Below are 26,055 nucleotides of genomic sequence, written 5' to 3'. Positions count from 1 at the left end.
TCCTTCCCAACGGTTCACACTTAACAGTGCATAGTGTGAACTGGTGTGTCTTAATGCCAACGTTTTGTGTTGCTTGAACAAATTTCATAGTAATGCATAATCCTGTGAATGTCCATGTGCATACATTCCCTCCTCTCTCCCCAAGGATATTTTAAAAAATCATGTGCCCAGGCTCTGTGATAGCAGCAGTGGCCCTGAGGAAACAGACTAAGGCCACTGTTCGGAGCAGAGAAAGTGAATGTGGGCTAGAAACACACCGTCTTACTGAACTTTGCCCTCATTCTGAGACCAAAGGGCTCTGGAGGTTTCCCCATTTTGTTTGTTTTCTGCCAAATTTTCCTTTAAACAGATCTCTGCAGAAGAGTGGGTTTTGTGTGTGTTGGATGAGGGGGTATGTTAAGAGAGGAATGGCAATTTTGATAAAGAGGGCCCCCCCCCATTGATTTGGGGTGAGAACCTGAGTGGATGGGAGGTGAGAAAATGGGGATAGCTTGAATAGGCAACTTTGAAAAAGTTTATTGTTCAGGGAGAAAACAGAGCACTGAAACCATTTCTCACTCTCATTTTACTCTCCAGGCTCCTGGAAACCTCTGTTATCTTACTCTCACTTTTATCACCCCTATAGCAACCTGGATCCCAGCATCATCCATTTCCACTCGGTGTCAGTGAGCACTTCTGCTTGAATTCTTGCTTCCGCATGACCTCAAACCCCACTTCAGACGCTCTGGGTCGGAATCCACCTTCTCTTCCATACTCCAAATGCTTGCTTTTCCATAATCCTTTTATTTGGTTAGTGGTACTGTCACTTCTGATTCCTCCCATTTTTGTAACCTCCATCCCACCCCCACCTGCCTTACAAATTGTACAACGTTTTGGACTATCCAGAGACTCTGAAGTCTCAGTGATTCGGCTTCGTTATTGTCTCGTGGATTTGCTCTGTTCTTTCTCTTCTCATTGTCACTGTCTCATCACTGACTGCTGTCTACCTCTCAGTGCTTCAGTTAAAAACTGGGGATTACATGACCTCTCTTGAAATTTTGGTGGGAGCAGTAGTTTAACTGAAATGTGCAGAACATGTAGCATAGGGCTTCGCTGTTAGTGATTGTTCTGTTTCCCACTCACTACCTGGTAATTAGTCTTCCTGGCTCCAGTTTTCAGCCATGCCCCTTTGCTTTTGTCCTGCTACTAGACTGTCTTCTGTAAATACATCCTTGTTAAGCACCTTCAGTTTTTCTCCATTGCCTACAGTGTACCCAAACCTCCTCAATGTCTCCGTCCAGGCCCCAAATCTAGTCCCACTGCCTCACGATCCCCTCCTTTACACCTTTACCATCTCGGCTCTCACAAGCCTTCTTGCTTCTTTTGTCCCAGCTTTAGACAGTGGATGCTGTCTAAAAGCCCTATTTTGACTTTGTTTTTGTGGTTTTTGATTCCAAGTACCCTTTTCCCCTTTCTTCCTATCCTCTGATGGTTTAAAATAATGAGCCCAACATTTATTATATAGTTGGTGGACTTACATCTGTATTTATAGATACAGAGTGTCCAAAAAAAGTATACATACACTTGGAATAATTATAAAGACAGCGTTTATTAAAATACATTTCATTTTGAAAATTGAGCTGTCAGCTGTTAAAGTGTGTATACATTTTTTGGAGGCACCCTGTCTATGAATATATGTGTATATGCAGACTTATGCACGTACCTCACAGACGGCTCTCCCATTTAGACATATTATCTTGGGAATTACTTAGTCTCGAAACTTGTGTGTTTACCTTTGTTAATAGAAGTGGGGTTAAAATGGATGGCGGTCTTTGTTTCTGCCTTTTGTAAAGGCCTGGGCCTGAACTTAATAACCCGGGAGGAGCAATTCTGTGAGAAGAATGGGCATAACTCACCCAGACCCTTTGCTTTCTAATAGAATTTAAAGAATTTAGATGAGTGGCCAGTTAGCTGGGAAGGGGGAAAAAAAGAATTACCATTTGGTGAATGACAAGCACTTTATGTGTGTTATGTCATTTAATCATCTGAAACCTCTATGAGGTAAGTAGGGATTTAACAGGTGAGAAAATTGAGGGCTAGAAAGGTGATTTGCCCAAGATGTAAAACTCATTAGACTCTCTTAGCTTCTAGGATCTCCCACAAGCAGAGAAGGCTGAACAGCAGCGAGTGCTTTTGTCAGCTGTGGTTTCTTTTCTGAACCCCGATTATTCTCTAGGGACTGTAGACTACTTACTCCTCCTAACAGTTTGAAAAAAAAAAAAAAAGTTTGGTTCAGTGAATGTTTTCATCCTGGGGTTTGTTCTTTCCCTTTCTCTCCAGGATAATATTTCTATTTAAACACTACTGAAGTCATAAAAATAATATTTGGCTTTCCGTTATTGTGCTTATTTCCTTAGGATTATAGTGTATTAAGTGTATGCATTGTATTTAAACTAGAAGAAAGCAAATATTTGTTTAGGAACTAGGAAAGAAATGAAATTCATGGCAGATGAATGCATATTCTTAGTACATTATCATTTTTGTGTTTGGAGCCCTGTATATGTAGTTCAAAATCAAGGATTTCAGTGCCTTGCGTTAAGTGGTGGTGGTGGCAGCAGTAATAACAAGGTCAGCAACAACAGTTGTCATCATGTGCATACATGTGTGTTACATTTGTTGTCTACACATTGCTAAGTATTTTCTTGTATTAGCTTTTCAAATCCTCTCAATAAACCCCACAAGCAGGAAGTCTTATTATCTCCATTTTATACACGAGAGATCAGGAAATTTACCTAGGCTACACACTGACTTTGCAGTTTTAAATCTGAGTTAATTTAAATTTGTATCGTTCACTCTTAACTACTTTTTAAAAATGTCTCTGAATATGTTGTTTTTCTCCTTTCTTGTGATTTGGACTCATTGCACTTTTCAGGGGGCATGGAAACAGATGATCTTCAAATGAAAAATGACTAGGCCTACTGGGTCTTATGTAAATCACTGGAATTACTGAGGTATCCTCAAGGAACTATGGTATTCCTTACTAAGTTATTAACAATAATATTTTTACAATTCAGGTATGAAAATATTACAGATTCATGAAGGTGCTTTAATTTATTCTACAAGATGTCATCGAAATGGAAAATTTCATGTTTAAATGCTGGCTGGTGGACTAGATTGTTTTTGATTACTGCTGATAAGGACTTTAAAAGGTTTGGCAGGAATAGGTAAACATCTTTTCTATTTAGCATTCAGTAATACTGGATTCTAAACTTGCATTTTATAAGAAGAAAATTTGAGTTAGTAGGGACATAATATTTTTATAACTTTGAGGAAATTTTTATTGGCTAAGAAATACACTATGTAATATGTTTTAATGCCTTTATAGTAAACTCAGTATTTTTCCTCCTCTTTTTTAGTTCTCCAAAGGACATGGATGAAAATGAAAGCAACCAGTCCCTGATGACAAGCAGCCAATATCCTAAAGAAGTAGTAAGAAAACGCCAAAATTCTGCACGGAATTCTGGAGGAAGTACTTCTTCTAGGTTTTCCAGGAAAAGTTTCAAACTGGATTACAGACTAGAGGAAGATGTAACTAAATCAAGGAGAGGGAAGGATGGGCGATTTGTGAATCCTTGGCCAACATGGAAAAGTCTCTCTATCCCAAATATCCTCAGATGGCTGATAATGGAAAAAGATCACAGCAGCATTCCCAGTTCCAAAGAGGTAGCGTTTGGCCCTTTCGCGTGCTGTGTACTTACTCTCTCTATACACACACATGTATAACTTAACTTTGCTGTGAATTGTATTATGACACTCAGGTTAGTTAGCTGAGCCCCTTTAATGTAATAAAGCAGAGGGCTAGGTTCTGGGGAGATAAAGTAAATAAGGTGCCCTCAGATTCATGGTGTAGCAGTAGAGTACATATGTGAACAACCAGCTGAGCACTGATCTGATGGCAACTAGAGGTAGGGGCAGAGTGCTTTAGGTACAAGAAAGGAAACAGTTAATTCTCACTGGTGGGGCAGGAAATGGCTCACGGAGGAACTGATACTTGACATGGGCCTCGAGAGATAAAAAGTATGTTGGCAGTGGTTTTCTAGGTGGCATGGAGAAGGTCACAAAGGTAAGAAAGTGCATGGCACGTTCCAGAAGGGAATAACCTGACGTGTGTTTGGAATATGTCTTCTGAGCGCTGAGGCGTGGCTCAAGAGCACTTGGTTTTTCATCCTTGGATAAAGCTGCTAAAGCTCTAAAAGAAATCTTCAGATAACCTTTTCAGATCTTTAAAAATTGGCAATAAATTATTGGCCTTTAAATATGCTGGTTTTACTTAGACTAAAACTTACTAACATTTGGCATAAGGTTTATTAGCTGAATCAGATTATACTTTGGCAGGGGTGGGTGGCTCCCAATTACAGTAGCACCTTTTTCTCTTTTCTCCTTTCTTAGATTCCTTTCCCTCTCCTCTGCCCTATCTCCCCTGGCCACTCTTCCATCAACCTCAGGCTTTATGAGGAGTTGAGAGAGAGAGAACTTGATGTTGGGAGTGGGGGATGGGTTGAGAAGAGTGGGGGCCCAGAAGGCCTGATCTGCAGTGGGGAGAGGGAGGAGGGGCAGTGGGTGGATGGATGGGTGTGGTGGTGGTAAATATTTTATCTGGGTATGTGTGTCTACTTTTCTTTAAAGGATATGGGATAAAAAAACTGACATTGTCATTTTGATGCTAAGTAATGTTCACAGTGTTAATCCTAGTAGACAGAATTGATTAACGTGAATATCTTACTGGCACTTTTTTAGAATGAGTTAGGACATTAATAGATAAAACCTTGTTATGTGTTTCAACTTTGAGGGTGAGAGGAACAAGAAAAATCTTTTTCTGGAGAACCCCATATGAAAAGAAATAAGCATGGAGTCGAGCTGTGAAGAGAAGGGTTAGGGCAGGAGGCCAAGATGGGTGGGCTGCATGTTGGGGTAAATTCTTCCTGTTTTTTGAGCCACAGCTTGTAAACATACAGAGATAGCAGTGGTGTCTTTAGTTTGATTTCAAAGAGGAAGGGAGTGACCCCATGAAGACAGACGTACATCTCTGCAGTCTAATGATTTGGAGCTACTCTGAGAACTCGCCAGGCCAGTGGTCCTTAGCCTGTGTGTGTGTGTGTGTGTGTGTGTGTGTGTGTGTGTGTGTGTGTGTTAAGCTTTCCCGAACAGTTTTGTTTTTGGAGAACAGTTGACAGATGTAAAATTAGGGATTAACAACAATACTGCTCATGTGTTCTCTGAAGCAATTAAATTACTTTATAGCTTTGTGGTCAGTTCACCCATTGATTCCGGGGTGAAGGAAAAGTCTGAAATTGCTCCTTAGGTTTTCCTTGCTGCTCCAAGCACGCCAGTGCAGTGTCCTGTGCGGGGCTTTTCTTGTGGTCTCAGATGGCTGCCTCTTGGCACCTACCTCCACACACTGGCCTGTGATGACACGGTGATGACAGAGCTGCGGCCTTTTACCAGAGATGGCTTTGCACAGGGCTATGGGACCTTTGCCCATAATTCAGGGGAAACTTTCTTCTCCCTTTTCGGCAAGAACATGTGAGAAAATGCCCAATTCTTGAACTATTCCCCGGAAAGGAGACAGGAGGAGGGAGGGCTAGCCTTTCCAGGTCTTCACCGGTCATTCATTATTTTCTTTTTTTAAAAAAATATATTTTATTGATTTTTTTACAGAGAGGAAGGGAGAGGGATAGTGAGTTAGAAACATTGATGAGAGAGAAACATCGATCAGCTGCCTCCTGCACATCTCCCCACTGGGGATGTGCCCACAACCAAGGTACATGCCTTTGACCGGAATCGAACCTGGGACCCTTGAGTCCACAGGCCAATGCTCTATCCACTGAGTCAAACCTGCCAGGGCTCATTCATTATTTTCTCTGCCCACTGGCTCAGGTGTCCAGGCGCCCTCCCTTACAGTAATGAGAGTGAATAGTTTTTCTCTCATTAATTTTGCCATATTACATTATGAGAGTAAGCCAAGAAGATCTCACATTCTCTGATTGGTACGGAAATATCCTGGCTAGATTCCATGAACTGAAAACTGTACCCCATATAATTGACCCCCATAGAGGACAAATTTAAAGTTTCCTAACGTACCTAATCGGTCTCCTTGTCCGTCTCCACATGGTCCTCAGACTTTCTTCGAATCTCGCTCTTGCTTTCAAGCACATCATCTCCACCAGAAAACACCTCTGTCATTTAGAAGGATTGCATCTACTTAGCCAAGCAAGTGGCCGTGTATATACTCTAGTGCTCTGGCTAGGACACCTAAGGCTCTTTTGGATACTGGCCCCTTTTGAAAATCTAATGAAAGCTGTGGATCCTCTTCTTACAGAAATATTCACATGCACATAATCACATTGCCTTTTACTATAAGTTTAGGGAGTTTCTGGACCTTTTTAAGCCAGTCCCTTAACTCATTTACTCATTTATTCAATTAGTGAGCATTTATTGAGCAAGTGTTCAATCACTAAAGAAATCTCTAGGTGTGAGAGGTAGAGCAATGAACAAAGCAGAAACACACCCTTGGCTGCTTGGACCTGAGGTTTAGTGGGCGAGAGAGATGGTAAATGAGTGAGTAAATTCTGTGGTATATTAAAAATGATTAGGTTCTGAGGATAATAAAGCAGAGAAGGAAGGGTGATGGAGGTGGGAGTTAAATTCTTTTTTTTAAAATATATATTTTTATTGACTTCAGAGAGGAAGGAAGAGGGCTAGAGAGATAGAAACATCAGTGATGAGAGAGAATCATCGATTGGCTGCCTCCTGCACTCCCCACACTGGGGATCGAGCCTGCATATACCTGACCGGGAATCCAACCGTGACCTCCTGGTTCATAGGTCGACACTCAACCACTGAGCCATACTGGCCCCGCGAGAGTTACATTCTTTAATGAAGTGTAAGTTTTTTGTTTGTTTTTAAGTCAGAAGATTTTCTTTTTAAAGAAAATGTCAAAGTAGGTCTAAATCTGTACCACTTAAATATGTATCACATAAAAGGAGAAAGAAGACACTTTTTTGCCCTATTCCAATTTATATTTTATTTCTTATCTCTTACCTATCTTTTGTTCCAGTAAAAGCGTAGAACCAGGTCAAATGCATGTTGACTTGTTATTTTCATAGATAACTAATTAATTCCATATTTAATCCCTTTAAATTGCCAAAATTATTAATTTTTACCAACTCCTAAATCTGATAGAGTCAGACATTTCTGGAAAAACAAAACAAAACATATTAAGGTCTATGTAAAGAACACCTGTTTCAGATTATTAGGTCAGTTTAGAATTTAATCACATCTCTGGGAGTTGTTTTTGTTAGGCATTGGGAGGCTAGAGTTTAATAAAACACAACTTCAAATTGTTGTTTTTATAGAAACAGACTCTTAGATGCAGAGAACAAACGGATGGTTGCCAGATGGAAGGGGTGTGTGGGGACTGGGTGAAAACGGTGAAGGGATTAAGGAGTGCACATTGGTAGTTACAAAATAGTCACGGGTTTGTAGAGTACAGCATGTAATCAGTCAGTAATATTGTTTTATCTGTGTATGGTGCCAGATGGGTGCTTGAATTTTCAGGGGGAATTTATGATATGTGCAGGGTTATAATTACTGTATATTATGCAATTCATATCAAATTTACTTAGGTATATAAGTATGAAAGTGTTTTGGAAGAAATATTATAAGATAACTAATAGAACAGGTCTAAATACAATGAAAAAGGGTCACTAGCAGAGCTGCACAATTTAGTTGCAGTCTCAGAGAATAGCATGTGTGTGTTTTTTTTTTAACTTTGACGATCAGATCCATTTGGAGAAAGAAGACCCCATACTTCAAAAAATGAGATTCACATATCATAACATCTCTCAGGTATTAAGTCTACAGATTACAAATCATTTTCAAAGACAATATTTTTATACAAATTTTACGTGTTGAATGGGACATAAATTTCTGTTTCTGTTGTTTTTTAAATCAAAGTATTTATCAGAATCATTCTTTCTATGAAATCTGTCTACATCTTTTTAATTTATTTAGTTTTTTTATTTAAAGTTTTACATGTGTCTCCTTTTGTTTCTGTTTGAATGACACTTCTGTCCTTGGACAGTTCCTGATACTCGCCCTTCCTGGGTCTTTAGAGCATTGTGCAGGACACAGGCGTGGCATTGTTCAGATGCTGTCACTGCTGTTGGTTCAGTGGCTTGCCCGATTGTTATTGTCACCCGCAGTCAGGGAAGAAGAGACAGAGAATCTCAGAGAGGGAGGAGACAGGCACCTCCTGAGGTTCATGAGGCGAAGGAGGCTGTCCGTACCCGTGACTGCCATGGCAGTGAGCAGGGGACTGTCCGTGGGAGTGTGAGACACACAGAACGGAGGCTGCACAGCGGGGCCGGTGGAAAAGTGGGACACCAGGGTCGGATTGCAGAAACCAGACTCCAGCCCAAGGTTTTTCCAGTGTGGGGCCTTGTTCCTATCACAGTCCCTCAAGGAGTTCCTTTTCTTATTTTGTCTGTAAAGTTAGGATAAGACCGTGCAGGTCACTGCAATTGTTTTTGTTCATCTGACACATGAAAGTACTTTGAAAATATAATTTTTGGCTGTATGATATTGAAGAATAGGGTGCCCTTTGGGAAAATGAAACATACCAGTTATTTTCTATTTACCCGATAGTATGTGAACAGATTGCTTTTTTATTTTTATGAAGAGAATAAATACACGTATTCAGTTTTTACTGAAAGGCGTATTAGACAAATACTAGTCTCCTACCCAGTCCCTGCTACTCCGTCGCTATCCCAGAGGCAACAACTGTCAACCCTTCCCTCTGGAGTTTGCTTTTAGATTTCTTTTAATTTTGTTGTGGTAAGAACACTTAACATGAGATCTAGCTTGAATTTTTAAGTGTCCATGTAGTTGACTACAGGTACAGTTCTGTGCAGTAGCTTCGTTTTGCTTAACTGAGACTTTGTGCCCATTAACAGCAGCCCCCACTTCCCTCTCCCCCCAGCCCTGGCAGCCATCACTCTGGTTCTGTGAATTTGACTATATTTTTTAAATATATTTTATTGATTTTCCACAGAGGGGAAGGGAGAGATAGAGAGCCAGAAACATCGATGAGAGAGAAACATCGATCAGCTGCCTCCTGCACATCTCCCACTGGGGATGTGCCCGTAACCCAGGCACATGCCCCTGACCGGAATCGAACCTGGGACCCTTCAGTCTGCAAGCCGATGCTCTATCCACTGAGCCAAACCGGTTTCGGCGAATTTGACTATTTTTGATACCTCCAATATGTGGAAATGTGCAGTGTTTTTCGTTCTGTGGTCCTTCATATTTTCTATTGTGCTTAACGCTCTCTCCTTCCACATCTCTTTTCCATGGTTATATTTGAACTTTCCCTTTACTGTTTATGTTGTTGTGACTATGTTGCCCTGGCTGGTGTTGCTCAGTGGTTATAGCATTGGCCTGCACACTAAAGGGTCATGGGTTTGATTATAGCACTGGGCTATAATCTCCAGGCTCCCTGCCAGCTTCCATTCTAGTGTCTCCCTTCACCATCATCTTGGCTCCTTAGCCTCTTTGGTGTTGGCTGTTTCCTGCATCCCACTTGTCCCTCTTTCGTGGATATATTCTCATTTTGGTGGAGTATATTCTTACTGAGACAAAGGTACTTGGGAAGTCAATTTTTGATACCTTGCTTATCTGAAATGTCTTTATTCTTACTCTTTTTTAAAATCCTCACCTGAGTATATGTTGCTTTAAAAAAAATGATTTGAGAGAGGGAGAGAGGGAGAGAGGGAGAGGGGGAGAGGGAGAGAGGGAGAGGGGGAGAGAGAAAAGCATCAGTGTGAGAGAGAAACATTGATTGGTTGCCTCCCATCTGTGCCCCAACAGGGGATTGAACCCACAACCTAGGTATGTGTCCTGATTGTGAATCTAACCCGAAACCTTTTGGTGTACGGGTCAATGCTCCAACCAACTGAGCCACCTGGCCAGGGTTATTCTCACTCTTAACTGATAGTGTGGGTATACAAATTTAGTTTGGAAACAGTTTTCTCTCAGAATTTGAAAGCATTACCTCTGTGACCTTATTTTTAGGATTGCTATGGAGAAACCTTTATTTCTGTAGAAACTTGGGAAAGATAATTTCTTTGGCATCAGTGCTCTAAATTTTACCATGATGTGTGGTTATTTATTCATCATGCTTGATGCCTGGTGGGTCCTTTAGGTATAAAAGTCTGTTTCCTTAACTTCTAGGAAATTTTCTTGAAAATTTCTTTCTCTCCATCTTTCCATTCAAAATCAACTAATTATTATATGAGTCTACTGGATCAATCCTCCGTAGTTTTTTCTTTATTTCTCCTGTATGTCCTCTTTTTTCGTTGTTTTATATCTGACAGATTTCCTCAAATTTTTATTAACTTCATTTTAAAATACTTTGGTATTTAACAGATTTTCATAAAATGTATCTCACTCATGCACACAAACACATACTCTTAAAATAATATTATCCAGAATATGGATTTCATTGTTTTAAAGTTAATATCATTTATGCCATGGAAAGAATTATGGTTTAATGAAAAGAGAGGGTTTTTAGAGTCAGGAACACCTTGATTCCACTCTTGATTGGACACTTGTTATGATCTTTTTTTTTTTTTAAATATATTTTATTGATTTTTTTACGGAGAGGACGGGAAAGGGATAGAGAGTTAGAAATATCGGTGAGCTGCCTCCTGCACACCTCCTACTGGGGATGTGCCCAGAACCAAGGTACATGCCCTTGACTGGAATTGAACCTGGGACCTTTCAGTCCACAGGCCGATGCTCTGTCCACTGAGCCAAACCGGTCAGGGCTTGTTATTTGACCTTGATGAGTTTCTTAGTGACTGGCCCCCACCCCTTGCCTTGGTCTTGTTATCTGTAAAATTCCAGTGACATCGCCTTCACATGGTTAGGTGACATAATGCACCTAAAGCACCTGGCAAAGGTTAGTGGTTGAATGAATGCTAGGATTTTTCCCTTTCCCCAAGAAAAGTGAAATATTAACTGGTATTCTGGTTAAATATGAGCCTCGGGATTTTCCCATTTGCAGCTTAAAAAAAGGAAGACTAGCAAGAAAAATCTCCATCCAGTCAAGAGAAGGCCAAGTGAGTGCTTGGTTTTCTCAAATAAATAAGAATTTCCCCACCCCCATCCTGCGTGCTTTTTCAAAGTCTGATGATTAAGTAAAAAAAAAATATTTTTCTTTTTGGAATCTAATTGAGACTCTATCTTTGAATCATATTTATGGAATAGTAGCTAGAGATCAACTTCTTTAAAATAAGCTGCTCATTTGTGACGGTCTAAGCATGGAGAAAGGAACATGAGAAAAGTGTGGTTGCTTAATTCAGGTGTCAATACTTTGACTTTTTTTTAAAAAACAGCTTTGTTGAGATATAATTCACCTTCTACAAAATTGACCTGCTTAAAGTATACAATCAGTGGTTTTCAGTACACTCAGAGCTGTGCAGCCATTGCCACAATAATACACTTCCATTACCCTCAAAGGAAGCCCCATGTCCTTAGTCCCCACCCTGCCGTTCCCCTGCCCTCCTCCAGCCCCTGGAAATTGCTAGCCTGTTTTCTGTCTCTGTGGATTTGCCTATTTCTGATATTTCATAAAAATAAGGATCATATAATATCTGGCCTTTGTGACAGTCCTTTCAGGACCTTACCTGTTAATACTTTGTTTGGAGAACAAGTCGAGGCTGCCAGAGGGGCTCGATTCAGGTTTTGTTTCCCTTCAAGAGTCAATGCATAATACCAGATACTAAACCTGAAATGATTTGTAAGCTCAGGAAAAAGAAAATGCAACAGTTTTCAGGGATTTTTGTTACAGGTGTTTTGATATACTGTTTAAACATGATGCCACTTAAACATTTTTTATAGTTTTATTAATATAATACAAGTTCCGAAGGGCAAAAATTAAGAAAAAATATATACTACAAGTTCCACATATTCAAAAAATACAATTTGATGAGTTTTGACAATAAGTATATACCCATGAAATGATCACCACAAACAAGATAATGAACATATTCGTCATTTCTAAAACTTCCTTGTGTCCTTATTTTCTCCCATCTGAGATAATATTTGGGAGTAGTATAATGGTAAGGGACAGCGTGTGTGGAAGCTAGCTGCTGGGTTACCTTGTATGAATATTGTGACTTATCTAATTTTTTGTTTTCTCACCTATGAAGTGGAGATACTTAATGTATCTATGTCCAGTATTGTGGTTGCTATTAAATTAAAAATTTTTATGAAGCAGTTAGTACAGTGTCTAGCACATAGTAAGCACTCCATAAATGGTAGCTATTGTTAATGTGATTTTATTTTATGTTACCCTAAATTACTTGATATACAGGATGGGGCAAAAGTACATTTATAGTTGTTCATATGAAAAATAATACAATAATAAATAATAATACAACAATAAACTGTTTTGTGAACTCAAAACTGTAAACCTATTTTGCCTCACCCTGTATTAGATAATTCATCATTATTATGTGTCAATATAAAGCCTAGTATGAGTACATATGGTAGATACTCAATTTATATTCCTTGATTCTCTTTTCTCCTTAATTTTTTTTAAAAATACATATATTTTATTTATTTTAGAGAGGAAGAGAGAGGGAGAGAGAGAGAGAGATAGAAACATCAATGATGAGAATCGTTGATCAGATGCTTCCTGCATGCCCCCTACTGGGGATCCAGTCCACAACCTGGGCCCATGCCCTTGACTGGAATCGAATCTGGGACTCTTCAGTCTGCAGGCTGATGCTCTATCCACTGAGCCAAACCGGCTAGGGTTCTCCTTAATTCTTGATAATGGCACTTACTATTATTCACTAACCCTGATTACTAACTTTGAGAACTGATTTGAAAAATTTACATTAATTTTATCATTCATCCAACTAATTTTATGAATACATGTTGTATTTCATCACTGAATCAGGCACTGTGAGTGACTCTGAGTTGAATAAGACATAAGATACATCCTGTACACATTTAACAAGGGTATAAGACAGAATATTCATAGCTGATGCATGAGCTAAGTGACATGAAGTTGAGAGGCAGGAGTGCTTGCTTCCAGCAGTGGACACCCGGGGATGGTCTCATGAAGGCTGTGCAATTTGATTAAGGACTCGGGGGCACGGAAGGGAAGACGTTCAACCTGAGAAATGGGATCAGTATTGTGCAGGGCTCTCCAGCTCAGTCTGGGAACAGAGAGCGGCCTCGGTGTAGTTGGAACACAGCAGTGTAGAGTTGAATGAAATAGCTGGTGAAGGGGTTGGGGGAGTCCAAAGAGGCTTGCTGGGTAGGAGGTGAGATGTGTGCTGTCAAGCAGTAGAGAGCCAGTGAAGGTGTTTTTCAGCAGGAGAGAGAGTTATACCACAAGTAGGTAGCTTTTGAGGTGGCTGTTTATGGACTGAGTTGACAGGAAGACAGTTAAGCAATGAGGACTTTTAAGTGTCAGGATGTTACTTAGGTCAGTTAGTAACTATGAGAAAGGAAACAGGCACATTGTAAGAGATCGGTAGGGTTGGTGCCTGACTGGTTGTCAGGGGTGGGGCTTTCTTCTTTTGGAAATCTTGTGGAGTGCTTACAGTGTGCCAGCCACCACCAGCCAGTCCCCACAGCCATGAAGGGCAGGTATACTTGTTACACTCCTTTTACTGATGAGGAAACCAAGACTCAGGGTGGCTAAGAGAAGTGTTTGTCGTCCTCCAGTTGTGCTGCTCCTCTTCTGTCCAGGTCCTTTTCCCAGTCAGACCTTCTCAGTGACTTCTCACTTTGCCTTCACCAGCTGCTTCACCATATGCCCTCTCGTCTCTGCTCATTGCTGTCTCCTTTGTTCAGGTCGTCGTCACTCATGGCAGCTATTGTGACACAATCCAAGGTCGTCATTTTCACTCTGACAGTGTTTTCTCGAAACAGAAATGGGGTTATGTCTTTTTGTATTTTTAAGATGCTTCCTCATTGTCTCTGGGTGGAGTGTGGCATTCAGGGCTCTTACTGTATTCTGATCCTTTATAGATGTAGTGTGTCCCCTCCCCCCAAAACGCCAGTTTCTGTTTGGCTCTGTCTTTGCGTAGGCACTTTCTCCACCCGAAACACCCTTCCTCCTTTTCTCTGCATCATGAACTTCTCATCATTCTTCAGGAGCTCACGCAGGTTATGGTGTCTGTCATACCTGCGGCAACAGGGCTCTTCATTCCTTCCTATTAGGCTGTATAGCATGTCTTGTAGTTAATGATCCAGTGCCATACCCTTTTCAAAATTGATTCGCAGCAGCTTATAAAAATACACGTTGCAGTAAAAAGCAGATGGATGAACATATAAGAGCAAATGGACTATGAGGATAGGAAAATAAAGTCAAGAATAAAGTTAGGATAGAAATTTGTTCCATCGTGGCCCGCACGATGCTGGAGGCAGCTTCAGCGTCTACTCTGAGCTTCCTCGTCAGAGTGAAAAGGGAAGCGCGGACTCGGGGCTTTCCCAGCGAAGGTCCAGTGCGTAAAGCCAGCTGCTCCAGAGAAGAGCTCTTCCTGTTACTGAGAACTGAGATGTTTCTGGGGTGAGTGGAAGGTAGGGGTGAAGTTGTTACAGGAGGCCCTAAAACATAGCTGCTTCTTAAGCCCAATCCAAGGACAATATGTAGAATAACCAAAGGATTAACATATTGTATTTGTTGTAGTTATTGTTTTACATCTGCTTAGCCCCTCTCCTCTCCCTCCCCCCAAATGATCAACTTTGCTCAGGCAGGAACCATGTTTTGCTTTGGTTTGATCAATGATAAAAAACCTTAAGGGAAAGCATGAGGAGAACGGTCTATGATTGTGATCCGCCCAGGAATCATCATCATGCTCTGATTTGAATTCTACTCAGAAAGTCAGATTCATGCCTGAGATCCAGGATCTGTAAATAAATGGTTGTGAGTTTTCTTTACTGTTTTAGGGACTGACCTGTGTCTGAGGTGGTTTTCAAGCAGTAAATGCATGAGCCACCTGAAATGGCAGAAGTGACTGCAGCTGGGCTCGTCGGCCACTAGTACTTACGTAAGAGAGCCTTGAAAACATTCAGTACGTTCAGCAGTGCTCAGTTTTAAATTCAATTTTTCCTTCGTTTACTGCATTTGGGGTTAAGAGTGTCTTACATTACTATATTGTCATGATTAGTGAGGCAGATTCAGAAAGAAGTATGCCTTTTCAAGAGCAAAGCAAAAACAGCAGATTTATTGAATGCCTTCAGTTCTCCCCAAATAGCTCTTCTTCCTGTTATTTATGTCAAATATGTCCCGTGATGACATAAGACCTTTTAACTTTTGTCTAAGGGATGCTTTCCTTTTTTTGTACACTTAGGAACTTGATAAAGAACTCCCTGTGCTTCAGCCATATTTTATCAATGACCCTGAAGCAGCTGGAGTGAGCGAAGCAGGCTTAAGAGTCACGTGGCTGGGACATGCCACGGTAATGGTGGAAATGGACGAGCTCATCTTTCTCACCGACCCCGTGTTTAGCTCTCGGGCTTCACCGTCGCAGTACATGGGCCCAAAGCGTTTTCGGCAGGCACCGTGCTCTGTCAGCGAGCTCCCCGCCATAGACGCGGTCCTCATCAGTCACAACCACTACGACCACCTGGACTACAGTTCTGTCATCTCTTTGAACGAGCGATTTGGTAATGACTTGAGGTGGTTTGTGCCGCTGGGTCTCCTCGACTGGATGCAGAAATGTGGCTGTGAGAACGTGATCGAGCTGGACTGGTGGGAGGAGAACTGTGTCCCCGGACATGACAAGGTCACCTTTGTCTTTACACCTTCCCAGCACTGGTGTAAAAGGACTCTATTGGATGACAACAAGGCTCTGTGGGGCAGCTGGTCGGTGTTGGGCCCTTGGAATCGGTTTTTTTTCGCAGGAGACACTGGTTATTGCCCCGTTTTTGAAGAGATAGGAAGAAGGTTTGGACCTTTTGACCTTGCAGCTATTCCCATTGGAGCATATGCACCAAGGTACGTGTGCTTCTAAAAAACAACATTCCCGCTATTGTTTATACCAGAATAAGCTAACTGAACTCCTAAGTAAAGTAGCCATGATTTTGTGATACCATATAATTTGTGCTTTTATTGGTGGACTTTGCTATCCATTGGTTGGGGGTTAGTGGGTCAGATTCAATTAAAAATTTTAAATAATCAAAGTCATATTAGTTAAATAATTATTCGAAGCCAGAAATTATATTACCAACAAAAAAATGTCTGTCCCTCGCCCAGAAGTTCAGGCACCATTTTGACGGAAGTTAAACCTATCAGCAGTGTCAGACCTAACGCTTGTTCTCCCTTTCGCTTGGAGGATGCTCTCCTCTGTCACCACTCCTTGCTGCGTGGCTGGAACGCACCCTCGTTCCAAAGTGTTTGGAGCTCTCCTGTGTGTGCCCGAGGAATGGCCCACAGCATTGCTCACTTGGGTTGGTCTTATTTCAGTCAGCACTGAATTCAGTCTGGTAATGACATTGTTGCATTACTCACCCCTGGCCTTCCAACCGACATACTGATCACCTGTCTTTGGAGTAGATAAAGGTCACACGAACTTTTGAGAACTAGGAGACCCACTGCCTGTGTTTACCTGAATCCTGTCTATTTAAGGAAAAGAGAAGTTGTTTCAAATAATTCAGTTAGATTGCAGTCAACTCCAGTTGATATGCACAAGTTAAGAGAAAATAAAAACTAATAGTAACAAAGTCAACACTAACACATAGTGCATTGGGCAAACCTGTTCATTGGTTTCCATCTGATTTTGTTTTACTTAGTTAATTAACTTTTAAGTTCACTAAAGCTGTCTTTATTAATGCTTATTTCTCCCATTTATGTGTCTTTCTAGTTCATTTAAGTGGCTAGATATTTTTACCTTATTTACCAGGTAAAAAATTTATTTTAAATTATTAATAGGACTTGAATTTAACTTTTCCACTTAATTCTTATTCTGAATTCTAATAAAACCTCTCAAAACATCATCCAAGGTGTTTACAAATCAACTTCATATGGAATTGATCTTTACTCAATATATGTCTTTAGTATGTTAGAATATCTCATTTATAATTATGAAAATGATTTTTCATATGTAGCAGAATGGAAACTTATCATATACAGGGTGTCCCAAAAAATGTATACACACTTAACAGCTAATAGCTCAATTGTTGTTTCTTTCTTTTCAGATTTAACCCATTGGAATTAATAATTATTCAACGTGTGTATACATTTTTGGGGGACACCCTATATATGTGACAATATAAATTCACTCAAGTAATTCCCCCTTTCTGCTCTAAGAAAAGTAAATTATGGTAGCTTTTACGGTGTAATCTCTGCTTAGTATTAACAATTTAGAAATAAGGTTATCTATCAGAACTTTAGAATACTCTATATATTTAAGGTGATTACACAAAAATGACTTTCCGTAACAGGCGTGGGATGTCATCCTTACTTTGGGAATGTTTCTATCCAAGTCCGTTAGAAGTTTCAGTTTTTGTTTGACATTTACCCTGGAGTCAATATCTTATTTACTTCAGATAGACATGAAGGTAGAAAGGAGTATGTCTATTTCTTTGCTTTGCAGTAGTAATTTAAGAAAATGGACGGAAGCACCAGCAACTATTTTCACCTGGCCCTGCATCCTGAGAGTCAGGAGCTGTGGCAGCACTGCCCCTCTCCTCTGCCGCTGAGAACAGCGTCTTTGTTTCTAGGCTCCCAAAGGGCTCCGCAGCTCCTCCAGTAAATAACCATCTTCTGGCTGTAGGAGCTGGATGAGCTGCTCCATGATGTTCTCTGTGAAGTGTAGAAGCACCTGTGCGAGCCCCTACCCATCAGTCTTGACTGCAGCCTAGTGGGCAGGAGCAGCCCAGGGATATACATCATGTGAAGACAGTGTTGCTTTTCCTCTTCTAAACTAATGGCTGGGAAAGCAAAGGATTTGCCTGTAGACTGTACACTTCCCTTTTTATTAGAAATAACAATTCTTGCTCCTGAAAGTGTTCCCTGCTCTTCCCAAAGCGTTAGGCAGCCTTTCAGTGTTTCTACTCTCTAATTATTCCCCTCATGAGCCCTGTCTTCTTGTCCAACCAAAACATCTCACTGTTCGGTTGTATGCTGTTTAAATAATATCCTTAGGTAGTAATTGGGGTTTTCTTGCTCCTGATCTTTAAATACTATATATGATTTTTTGTTGGCTTTTCAATTTAGCAAGTTTTTCTTCTTTAATTACTTTTATTTTATTATTATTTAAATCTTCATTGTTGAAAATATTACATATGTCCCCTTTTTAAAAATTTGTTTCAGCAAGTTTTTCATGTTCTTTTGCAAGTAGACTTTTAGTTTCTAATTCTTTCCCATTGTTTTGATTCATACCAGGATTGCAAACTATCTGCTTTTAAAAGTAACAGTAAGACATTTTCAGAATAAATCATCAATAAAATAAAAATACACATAGCACAAAATCTTACTATTCAAAGGAGAATTTTGCTTGAGACTTACCTATTGTATAGCAGTTTGTACAAGAAATATTTTTGCTTAAGTTTTTCCAGAAGAAAAGTAGACTTAAAGGAGATGGTTTTGCCTACTGTGATTTTTTTTCCTGTGCAGAACCTTAAAGGTTGATTAGATGAAGCAGTCATTATATATTTCAAAGGCTTGAATTAATAAATTGCTGTGTTTCATCAGGTGGTTTATGAAATACCAGCATGTGGACCCAGAAGAAGCTGTAAGGATTCACATTGATGTTCAAGCAAAGAAATCTGTGGCCATTCACTGGGGAACTTTTGCCTTAGCAAATGAGGTCAGTCTGTGATAAAAATAACTGGTATGTTTGATCTATGATAAGATTCAGGCATTACCACTCCCTTTGGTGTGTTCAGAGATCACCTGGAATCAGAACCTGTGTGATTCATAGTCATCACATGAAGTGGTAAATCATGAATTAGTAAAACAGTATTTATATAGTGAAAAAACCCTCACTGCATGCTGTTTTTTTGACTTCTGTAATGAAGCGTTTGTTTATATAACAAAAAATGAGTGTAGTCTTGGGAAACAGAAAAATGAACCACCATGTCTTCTCTCTTAGGGAGTCTTTCATTCTAGCAGAACATGTAAGACATGTACATAATAACTCTAAAACAGATGTCAAGGGGTAAGTGGCCTCAGAATCAGGTATAGTTGCTGATTGGAGGGATCAGAGAGAGCTTTATGGAAGAGGTGACATTTGAACTTGGCCATGAGAAGGCATTTCAAGAGGAAAGGGCAGAGTGTAGGATCGGAAGCAGCACCTGGGGTAGTGAGGAATTCTGTTCAGCCAGAGTATGGATGTCATATGGAGGGCAATGGAGGAAGTAAGGCTGGACAACTTAGAACTTTTTAGAAATGTTATTCATCCAGTAAACATTGATTCAGTGTCTGCTAGGTGCCAGGTGTTGGGAGAAATGGTACTTTTACTCATAGACTTATAGAAGAACTGTTTTTTAAAAATTGATTTCAGAGAGGAAGAGAGAGGGAGAGCGAGATAGAAACATTAGTGATGAGAGAGAATCATCCATTGCATGCCCTACACTGGGGATCGAGTCTGAAACCTGGGCATGTGCCTTGATGGGGAATTGAACCGTGACCTCCTGGCTCATAGGTAGATGCTCAACCACTGAGCCATGCAGGCTGGGTGAAGAACTGATTTTTTGCTTAAGGTAGCAGAACCCTACAACTTTGCTACTAGCCAGTTCTGGGATCAAGCAGGAAGATAGAAGAAAGCCTTCTCGTCTTTCCTGGATCCAGGACCTGCCCTCAGCAAAATTTAGAAATGGCTGGTTGGCTTCTCCTTCGCTTTATGTGGCATCTTCCACATCCAGGGCAGGAACCCTGTTTTCATGCTGTGTAAAGCACTCCCTTTCCATCCTGTTTTTGGCCTGCCCTCTCCCTAGATTACAGCTTGTTCCAAAATTACCTAATACACTGCCTGCCCACTGCCTATTCTCCCCACTCGAGATTCCCACATTGGGATGAAACAATCCTGAGCCACAGTTGGGAGATGGAATGAAGGACCACAGGGATGGGGAGGATGAATGAGAATGTGTCTTTGTACTTGAAGGAGGGGGAAGTTTGATATTGGTTTCCATTGGTACACCACTACATTTGGTGGCATTTCTTATGCCATATATATGCTCCACATGTAATATATACCAGTGACTTAGAATTATTTTATTAAACCTGTGCAGAGAGGAATCTAGGATGACACCTAGATTTTTAACTTCAGTGATTGTTGTGCTCTTTACTGAGAAGATAGAAAACCCCAGTCTTCACGAGTTGTTGTATTATTCAGCCTTTAAGAATTATTTCTGTTAAAAATCTAACCTCCATCTTTCTTTCTTAATGAAACATGTAATAAAAACTCACTTAGCAATTCGTTCACATTTTAACATTCGTTGCATAAACCTGACAATGAGTTTGTTATAAAATAGATGGCATTTTCAGGGAGGATGTTTTGCCTGATTTGTAAACACTTTAAAACTATTTGCATGTAAGTAGATATATTAGCTGTTTACTATAATATAAGCAGGTTACCACTTATCGACTGTCCCTCTGTAGTTGAGGTTTTTCCCATAATCCGCATTTATATTTCCAACTGCTTTCTTTTTTTTTTTTTAAATATATTTTATTGATTTTTTACAGAGAGGAAGGGAGAGAGATAGAGAGTTAGAAACATTGATGAGAGAGAAACATCTATCAGCTGCCTCCTGCACATCCCCTACTGGGGATGTGCCCACAACCCAGGTACATGCCCTTGACCGGAATCGAACCTGGGACCTTTCAGTCCGCAGGCCGACGCTCTATCCACTGAGCCAAACCAGTTTCGGCTCCAACTGCTTTCTTAACAATGGTACCAAAATCTAAGTCCAAAACCAAACTTTCTGAGCTTCCCGCAAATTTATTTCTCATACATCTCAGTAAATGGCAAATCCTCCTTCCAGTTGCTCAGGCCAAAACCTTGACTTCTCTCGCTCTCTTATCTTCCCTCCATCCAGTTTTCCCCCACATGCAATCAGCTCACCCTTCCAATTATATTAGGACTTTGACCATTTCTCATCGCCTTCCCTGCTACATGCTGCCCTTAACAGTCTGTTCCCAACACTGCAGAAGACAGTGACCTTTACGCCATGAATCAGATCATGGCACTCCTCTACCGAGTAGCTTCCCATCCTACCCAGTCAGAGCCACAGCCCTCACAATCGCCTGCAAAGCCCTGTGCATTCTTGTCCCAGCAGGTCTTTGTTCAGATATCACCTTCTCAGAGAGAACTTCTTGGACTGCTGTATTTAAAATGAAACCTCCACATCCACACTAGCCCACATTTTGTCCCCAGAATATATCAACCACTCAGATCAGATACTATTTTCTTACTTATTCATTTCTTATCTGTCTCTGTATTAGACTGCAAGCTCCAGGGTTCTGCTTGGTTCCTTGGCCTGACTACTGTATGGTGCTCAAAGGATGCTGGTTGTGTGAAGGGTGGAGGCAGACCGCCCCCTGGTGATTAGATGACATACTGTTTGATTTCCCCCCACATTTTACAAGCTTTTAAAATTGAAATTGGGGGAAATCCATTTGAAATAAAGGGGAAGAGTAGCAATTATACAATGTAAAGATTTAGACCAAAAGAGAAAAACTGGTGAGGTGATTTTTAAAAAATATCTTTTTTTAAACATATTTTTAATTGTTAATATCTTTTATTTTTTTAAAAAAAATTTTTTAAATATATTTTATTGATTTTTTACAGAGAGGAAGGGAGAGAGACAGAGAGTTAGAAACATCGATGAGAGAGAAACATCGATTAGCTGCCCCCTGCACATCTCCCACTGGGGATATGCCCGCAACCCAGGTACATGCTCCTGACCGGAATCGAACCCGGAACCCTTCAGTCCGCAGGCCAACGCTCTAACCACTGAGCAAAACTGGTTTTGGCAATTGTTAATATCTTTTAAATCAGTAGTTAGAATAACACATATCCAGGTGGTTTCAGTTTATTTGGAAAACATTTGATAGGTTAAAACATTGTGCAGCAGTGTGCTGTCTTCACTTTTTTTTTAGATTGAAAAGGGGAACACACAAAGGGACCTTCCACCTGTGATATTTCTGTCCCTCTTTCGCTCTGTACACGACAGTGTCAGTATGTGGCTAGGGATTTGAGGATAACAACCCTTCTTCAGCCAAAGAGGTTTCTCTAGCATTTGCTTACACACACAACACTCCTGCAATGTAAGTTTCTATGTTAAAAAATATTGGTAATATTTAATTCTCTAATATTATCTTAGGCATTGATTCCGTTTAGATTGAAATTTCATGTAGTGAAATAGTGACCAGATCTCATGCAATTTAATGTTGTTCAATCTAAGTTGGAACCAAATTTGACATACATGGTGTTTGGATAGATTGGTAAGTATGACGTTTCTATCGACTTAACATTAATGACCCTTGTATTAGAAAATGTGATGAACTCATTTGCTAATGCTTCAGTGAAAAGGGCATTATTTTAAGTAGACATGCTAGTCATTTTGGTTTGAATTCTTATTTGAAATATCCCCCAAATCCATGTATGGTTAACCTTTTCCCCTTTTTCCTCTCTCTGCCCTTTGCCAGCATTACTTAGAGCCTCCAGTGAAACTGAGTGAGGCTCTAGAAAGCTATGGACTTAAGAATGAAGACTTTTTTGTCTTGAAGCATGGAGAATCAAGATACGTACATACCAGTGATGAAAGCTTTGAATAAATATGAGCACAGGAGCTTTTAATGAAATAAATTTGATATAAATTTGAAAGTACGTGATTATGATTTTTTACATTAGGAAACTTCCTTTACATTTGCAAGTTTCTGTTTTATGTTTTATGTAGTAACTTTATTAATATGATTGCCAGTTCACATAAACAAAGAGTTCAGGTATGGGTTAAGTAATGAATTGGCTAAAACTGATTTTAAAGACTCATTCCTGTTCTTTTCGTAAGGGCCTTCTGCAAGGTTAGTCAAGGCTGTGTACGTAAGTAGGTATTTTTCAGAGGACTGCTCACATAAATGTATTTCTTACATTCACACCAGAGTAATGATAAAATTGACTCTCACATGCTTATAGCACTTCTTAGTCTGAGTAGCTTACATGCCAAATATTAAGTGATATATTTTTTAAGCATAAAAACATAGAAGAGGTTAGGCTAGTTAAGACAATTTTTTAAAAAGAAAGGAACAGTATATTTCTATTGCATGCCTACAATCCCTAAATCAAAAGCCCCGACAGAATAAGGGAGTGTGGTTATGAGAACGTGATTTATGAAATTTTCTATTTTTAATCTAAATGTCAGATGCTAAGCACAAATATAGCTGCAAGGAAATATTTTACAAAGCTAAATGCAGATCTTAAGTGTTAATATACCATGCACTTTGAATTAAATTTTATTCTCTCTGTACACTCATATTTTTCTGGTTTCTTAGCTCGAACTCAATCTACACTAATAAAAGAGAAAAATGGTAATTGGCGTACGACGATACCCTTTTCATTGGCTAATCAGGGCTATATGCAAATTAACTGCCAACTATGATTGGCAGTTAACTGCCAACTAAGATTGGCAGTTAACTGCCAACAAGATGGCGGTTAATTTGCATATGTAGGCACAATGCAGGGAGGCGAAAGGGAAAGCAGGAAGAAGCCCCCTGCTACTGACAGTGATCAGAAACCCAGGGGGGAGCTAAGAGGTGGGGGGCTGCCCCCCAGCCATGATTGGAGAATCAGGCGCCTTTGCCGCCCTGGCCAGTGATAGCAGGAAGTAGGGGTGGAGCCAGCGATGGGAGCTGGGCACGGTCGAAGCTGGCAGTCCCAGGAGCTAGGGGTCCCTTGCCTGGGCCTAAAGCGGAGCCCACGATCGCGGGGCCGCTGCAGCTGCGGGTCCCCGCTGCCCGGGCCGGACGCCTCAGCCAGAGGCGTCAGGCCTGGGCAAGGGGCGGATCCTGCGATTGGTGATCGGAGGGTGATGAGGGTCAACTCCTCTGGCCGAGGCATCAGGCCTGGGCGGGGGGCTGAGCCGGGGATTGGGGGGATATGATGGTCCCCTTGCCCAGGCCTGAAGCCTGGGTCAGAGGTGTCAGGCTTGGGCGGGGGGTGGAGCAAGCGATCAGAGGGAGATGGGGGTCCCCTGCCCAGGCATGATTCTTGGGCCAGAGGCCTCAGGCCTGGGCGGGGGCCAGAGCCAGTGATCGGGGGTAGATGGGGGTCCCCTGTCCAATCCTGACACCTCTGGCAGAGGCCTCAGGCCTGGGCAAGGGGCCGATCAGGTGATCAGAGGGTGATGGGGGTCTACGCCTCTGGCTGAGGCATCAGTCCTGGGCAAGGGGCAGAGCCAGCAATCGGAGGGGTCTGGGGATCCCCTGCCCAGGCCTGATGCCTGGGCCAGAGGCATCAGGCCTGGGCAGGGGGCAGAACCAGTGATGGGGGGAAATGAGGGTCCCCTGCCCAGGCCTGACACCTCTGTCAGAGGCGCCGGGCCTGGGCAAGGGGCCGATCCTGCGATTGGAGGGTAATGGGGGTCAACGCCTGAGGGCTCCCAGTATGTGAGAGGGGGCAGGCTGGGCTGAGGGACACTCCCCCCCCCCCACACACACACCCAGTGCACGAATTTCGTGCACCGGGCCCCTAGTATATTAATAAGATTTATATTTTATGTTTGACATTATTCAGATGTCATATTTTTATATTAAATGATTCCCTCAGCATGATTCTACTTTTAGTAAGCCAGTGCAGAATACTAATATATATATATATAGAGAGAGAGAGAGGAATCAGCTGACCTGAGGCTCAGTCCTAAGGGCTCTGAAGTCACTTGATTACTCTGAACCATCTTAAGTGAAGAGAGCCGATTAGATACATTTGGAGGTCCATTCTGTCTCATTCATAGTCTCAGTGAAATGAACTTTATTCATAACAAATAATCAAAGTAGGTTTTTTACACCAAATGCTACCCTGGCGGTGCCATAGCACATATATATGCATGCTACAGTTAGCCACTTAATTTCACCAAGGAGTTTTCTGTTACTGAAACAAGTCACCTATGCTCACTGTGCCTCAGTTTCCTCATGTGTAACAAGAGGAGAATTTTGAGCTACCTCCAAAAACTATGAATAATTGATTTTTTAAAAATGCACTTTGAAAATATAAGGGAGAAAATGATTTTTTAGGATACCCTTACCTAATACATATAGGTAGAACTGGAAGCTGAAAATAGGTTAATTTTTTTGATAATGTATTGTTCCTGTTACAGATTTCAGTATATATATCAGGACACTAAACACTGAGGATTGGCAACTTTATCTCATTCATTTTGTAAAATTTGGAAAGCCAAAACCAAATCTAAATGATCTTAATCAAAATTTAGCATTTTTATCTACAAAGATGCAAATTGGTCAAAAGGAAATGTGTATATGATGTTTGTGTATACACTGTATGTGATTTGGGGGCACTAAAGCACAAACAATTTCCCCATAAAATGGACCTTCAGGAAAAAAAACTGAATAAGCATAAACTTCTTTCACTCCAAAGGAGCATTTAGCAAGCAGCTTCAAATCAGGATGTTAGGTTTGTGGTGGATTCGTTTTGAGTGTGTTGCCCTAATACTAGCCAATGTTTTTGTGATCACCTTCCTTGCTGTTTCACGCTGAATGGAAAATTCATCTCTTACCTCTGCTCTACGAAACAAGCTAAGTACCTCTTGATTTCTTCTCTGTCGAATGCCTTAACATTATTTTTGTATTCACATGTACCAACTGATGGTCTCTAAGCACCTTAAATTATGTGCTAGTTCCATTTAATTGGGCCTGCCTCAGATTCCTAGGCTGCCTCACAAGTTTTAATTACCATTCACATTCTTTCTACTTTGATGTTTTATTACTAAGAAGTACATTAAGCTTCATCTCTCCTTATAGAATCTCACTCTGTTGAG

General features: G+C 40.8%; 1 protein-coding gene across 2 annotated transcripts in view; it reads left to right on the top strand.

The window, feature by feature from the left end:
- NAPEPLD (N-acyl phosphatidylethanolamine phospholipase D) overlaps nt 1-23,532 on the top strand; it is a 36,935-nt gene extending 13,403 nt beyond the window's left edge. For both annotated transcript variants that reach the window (XM_059712759.1, XM_059712760.1), the window contains exons 2-5: nt 3,396-3,702; nt 15,414-16,060; nt 18,758-18,872; nt 22,715-23,532. In XM_059712759.1, coding sequence (XP_059568742.1) covers nt 3,409-3,702; nt 15,414-16,060; nt 18,758-18,872; nt 22,715-22,843 — 1,185 coding nt within the window. In that variant the 5' untranslated portion in view covers nt 3,396-3,408 and the 3' untranslated portion in view covers nt 22,844-23,532. The remainder of the gene's footprint in view (nt 1-3,395; nt 3,703-15,413; nt 16,061-18,757; nt 18,873-22,714) is intronic.
- Nucleotides 23,533-26,055: the final 2,523 nt, after the last annotated feature.

Source organism: Myotis daubentonii, chromosome 10 (genome assembly GCF_963259705.1).
Source record: "Myotis daubentonii chromosome 10, mMyoDau2.1, whole genome shotgun sequence".
Classification (NCBI taxonomy): domain Eukaryota; kingdom Metazoa; phylum Chordata; class Mammalia; order Chiroptera; family Vespertilionidae; genus Myotis; species Myotis daubentonii.
This window is presented reverse-complemented; position numbering and strand designations above follow the sequence as displayed.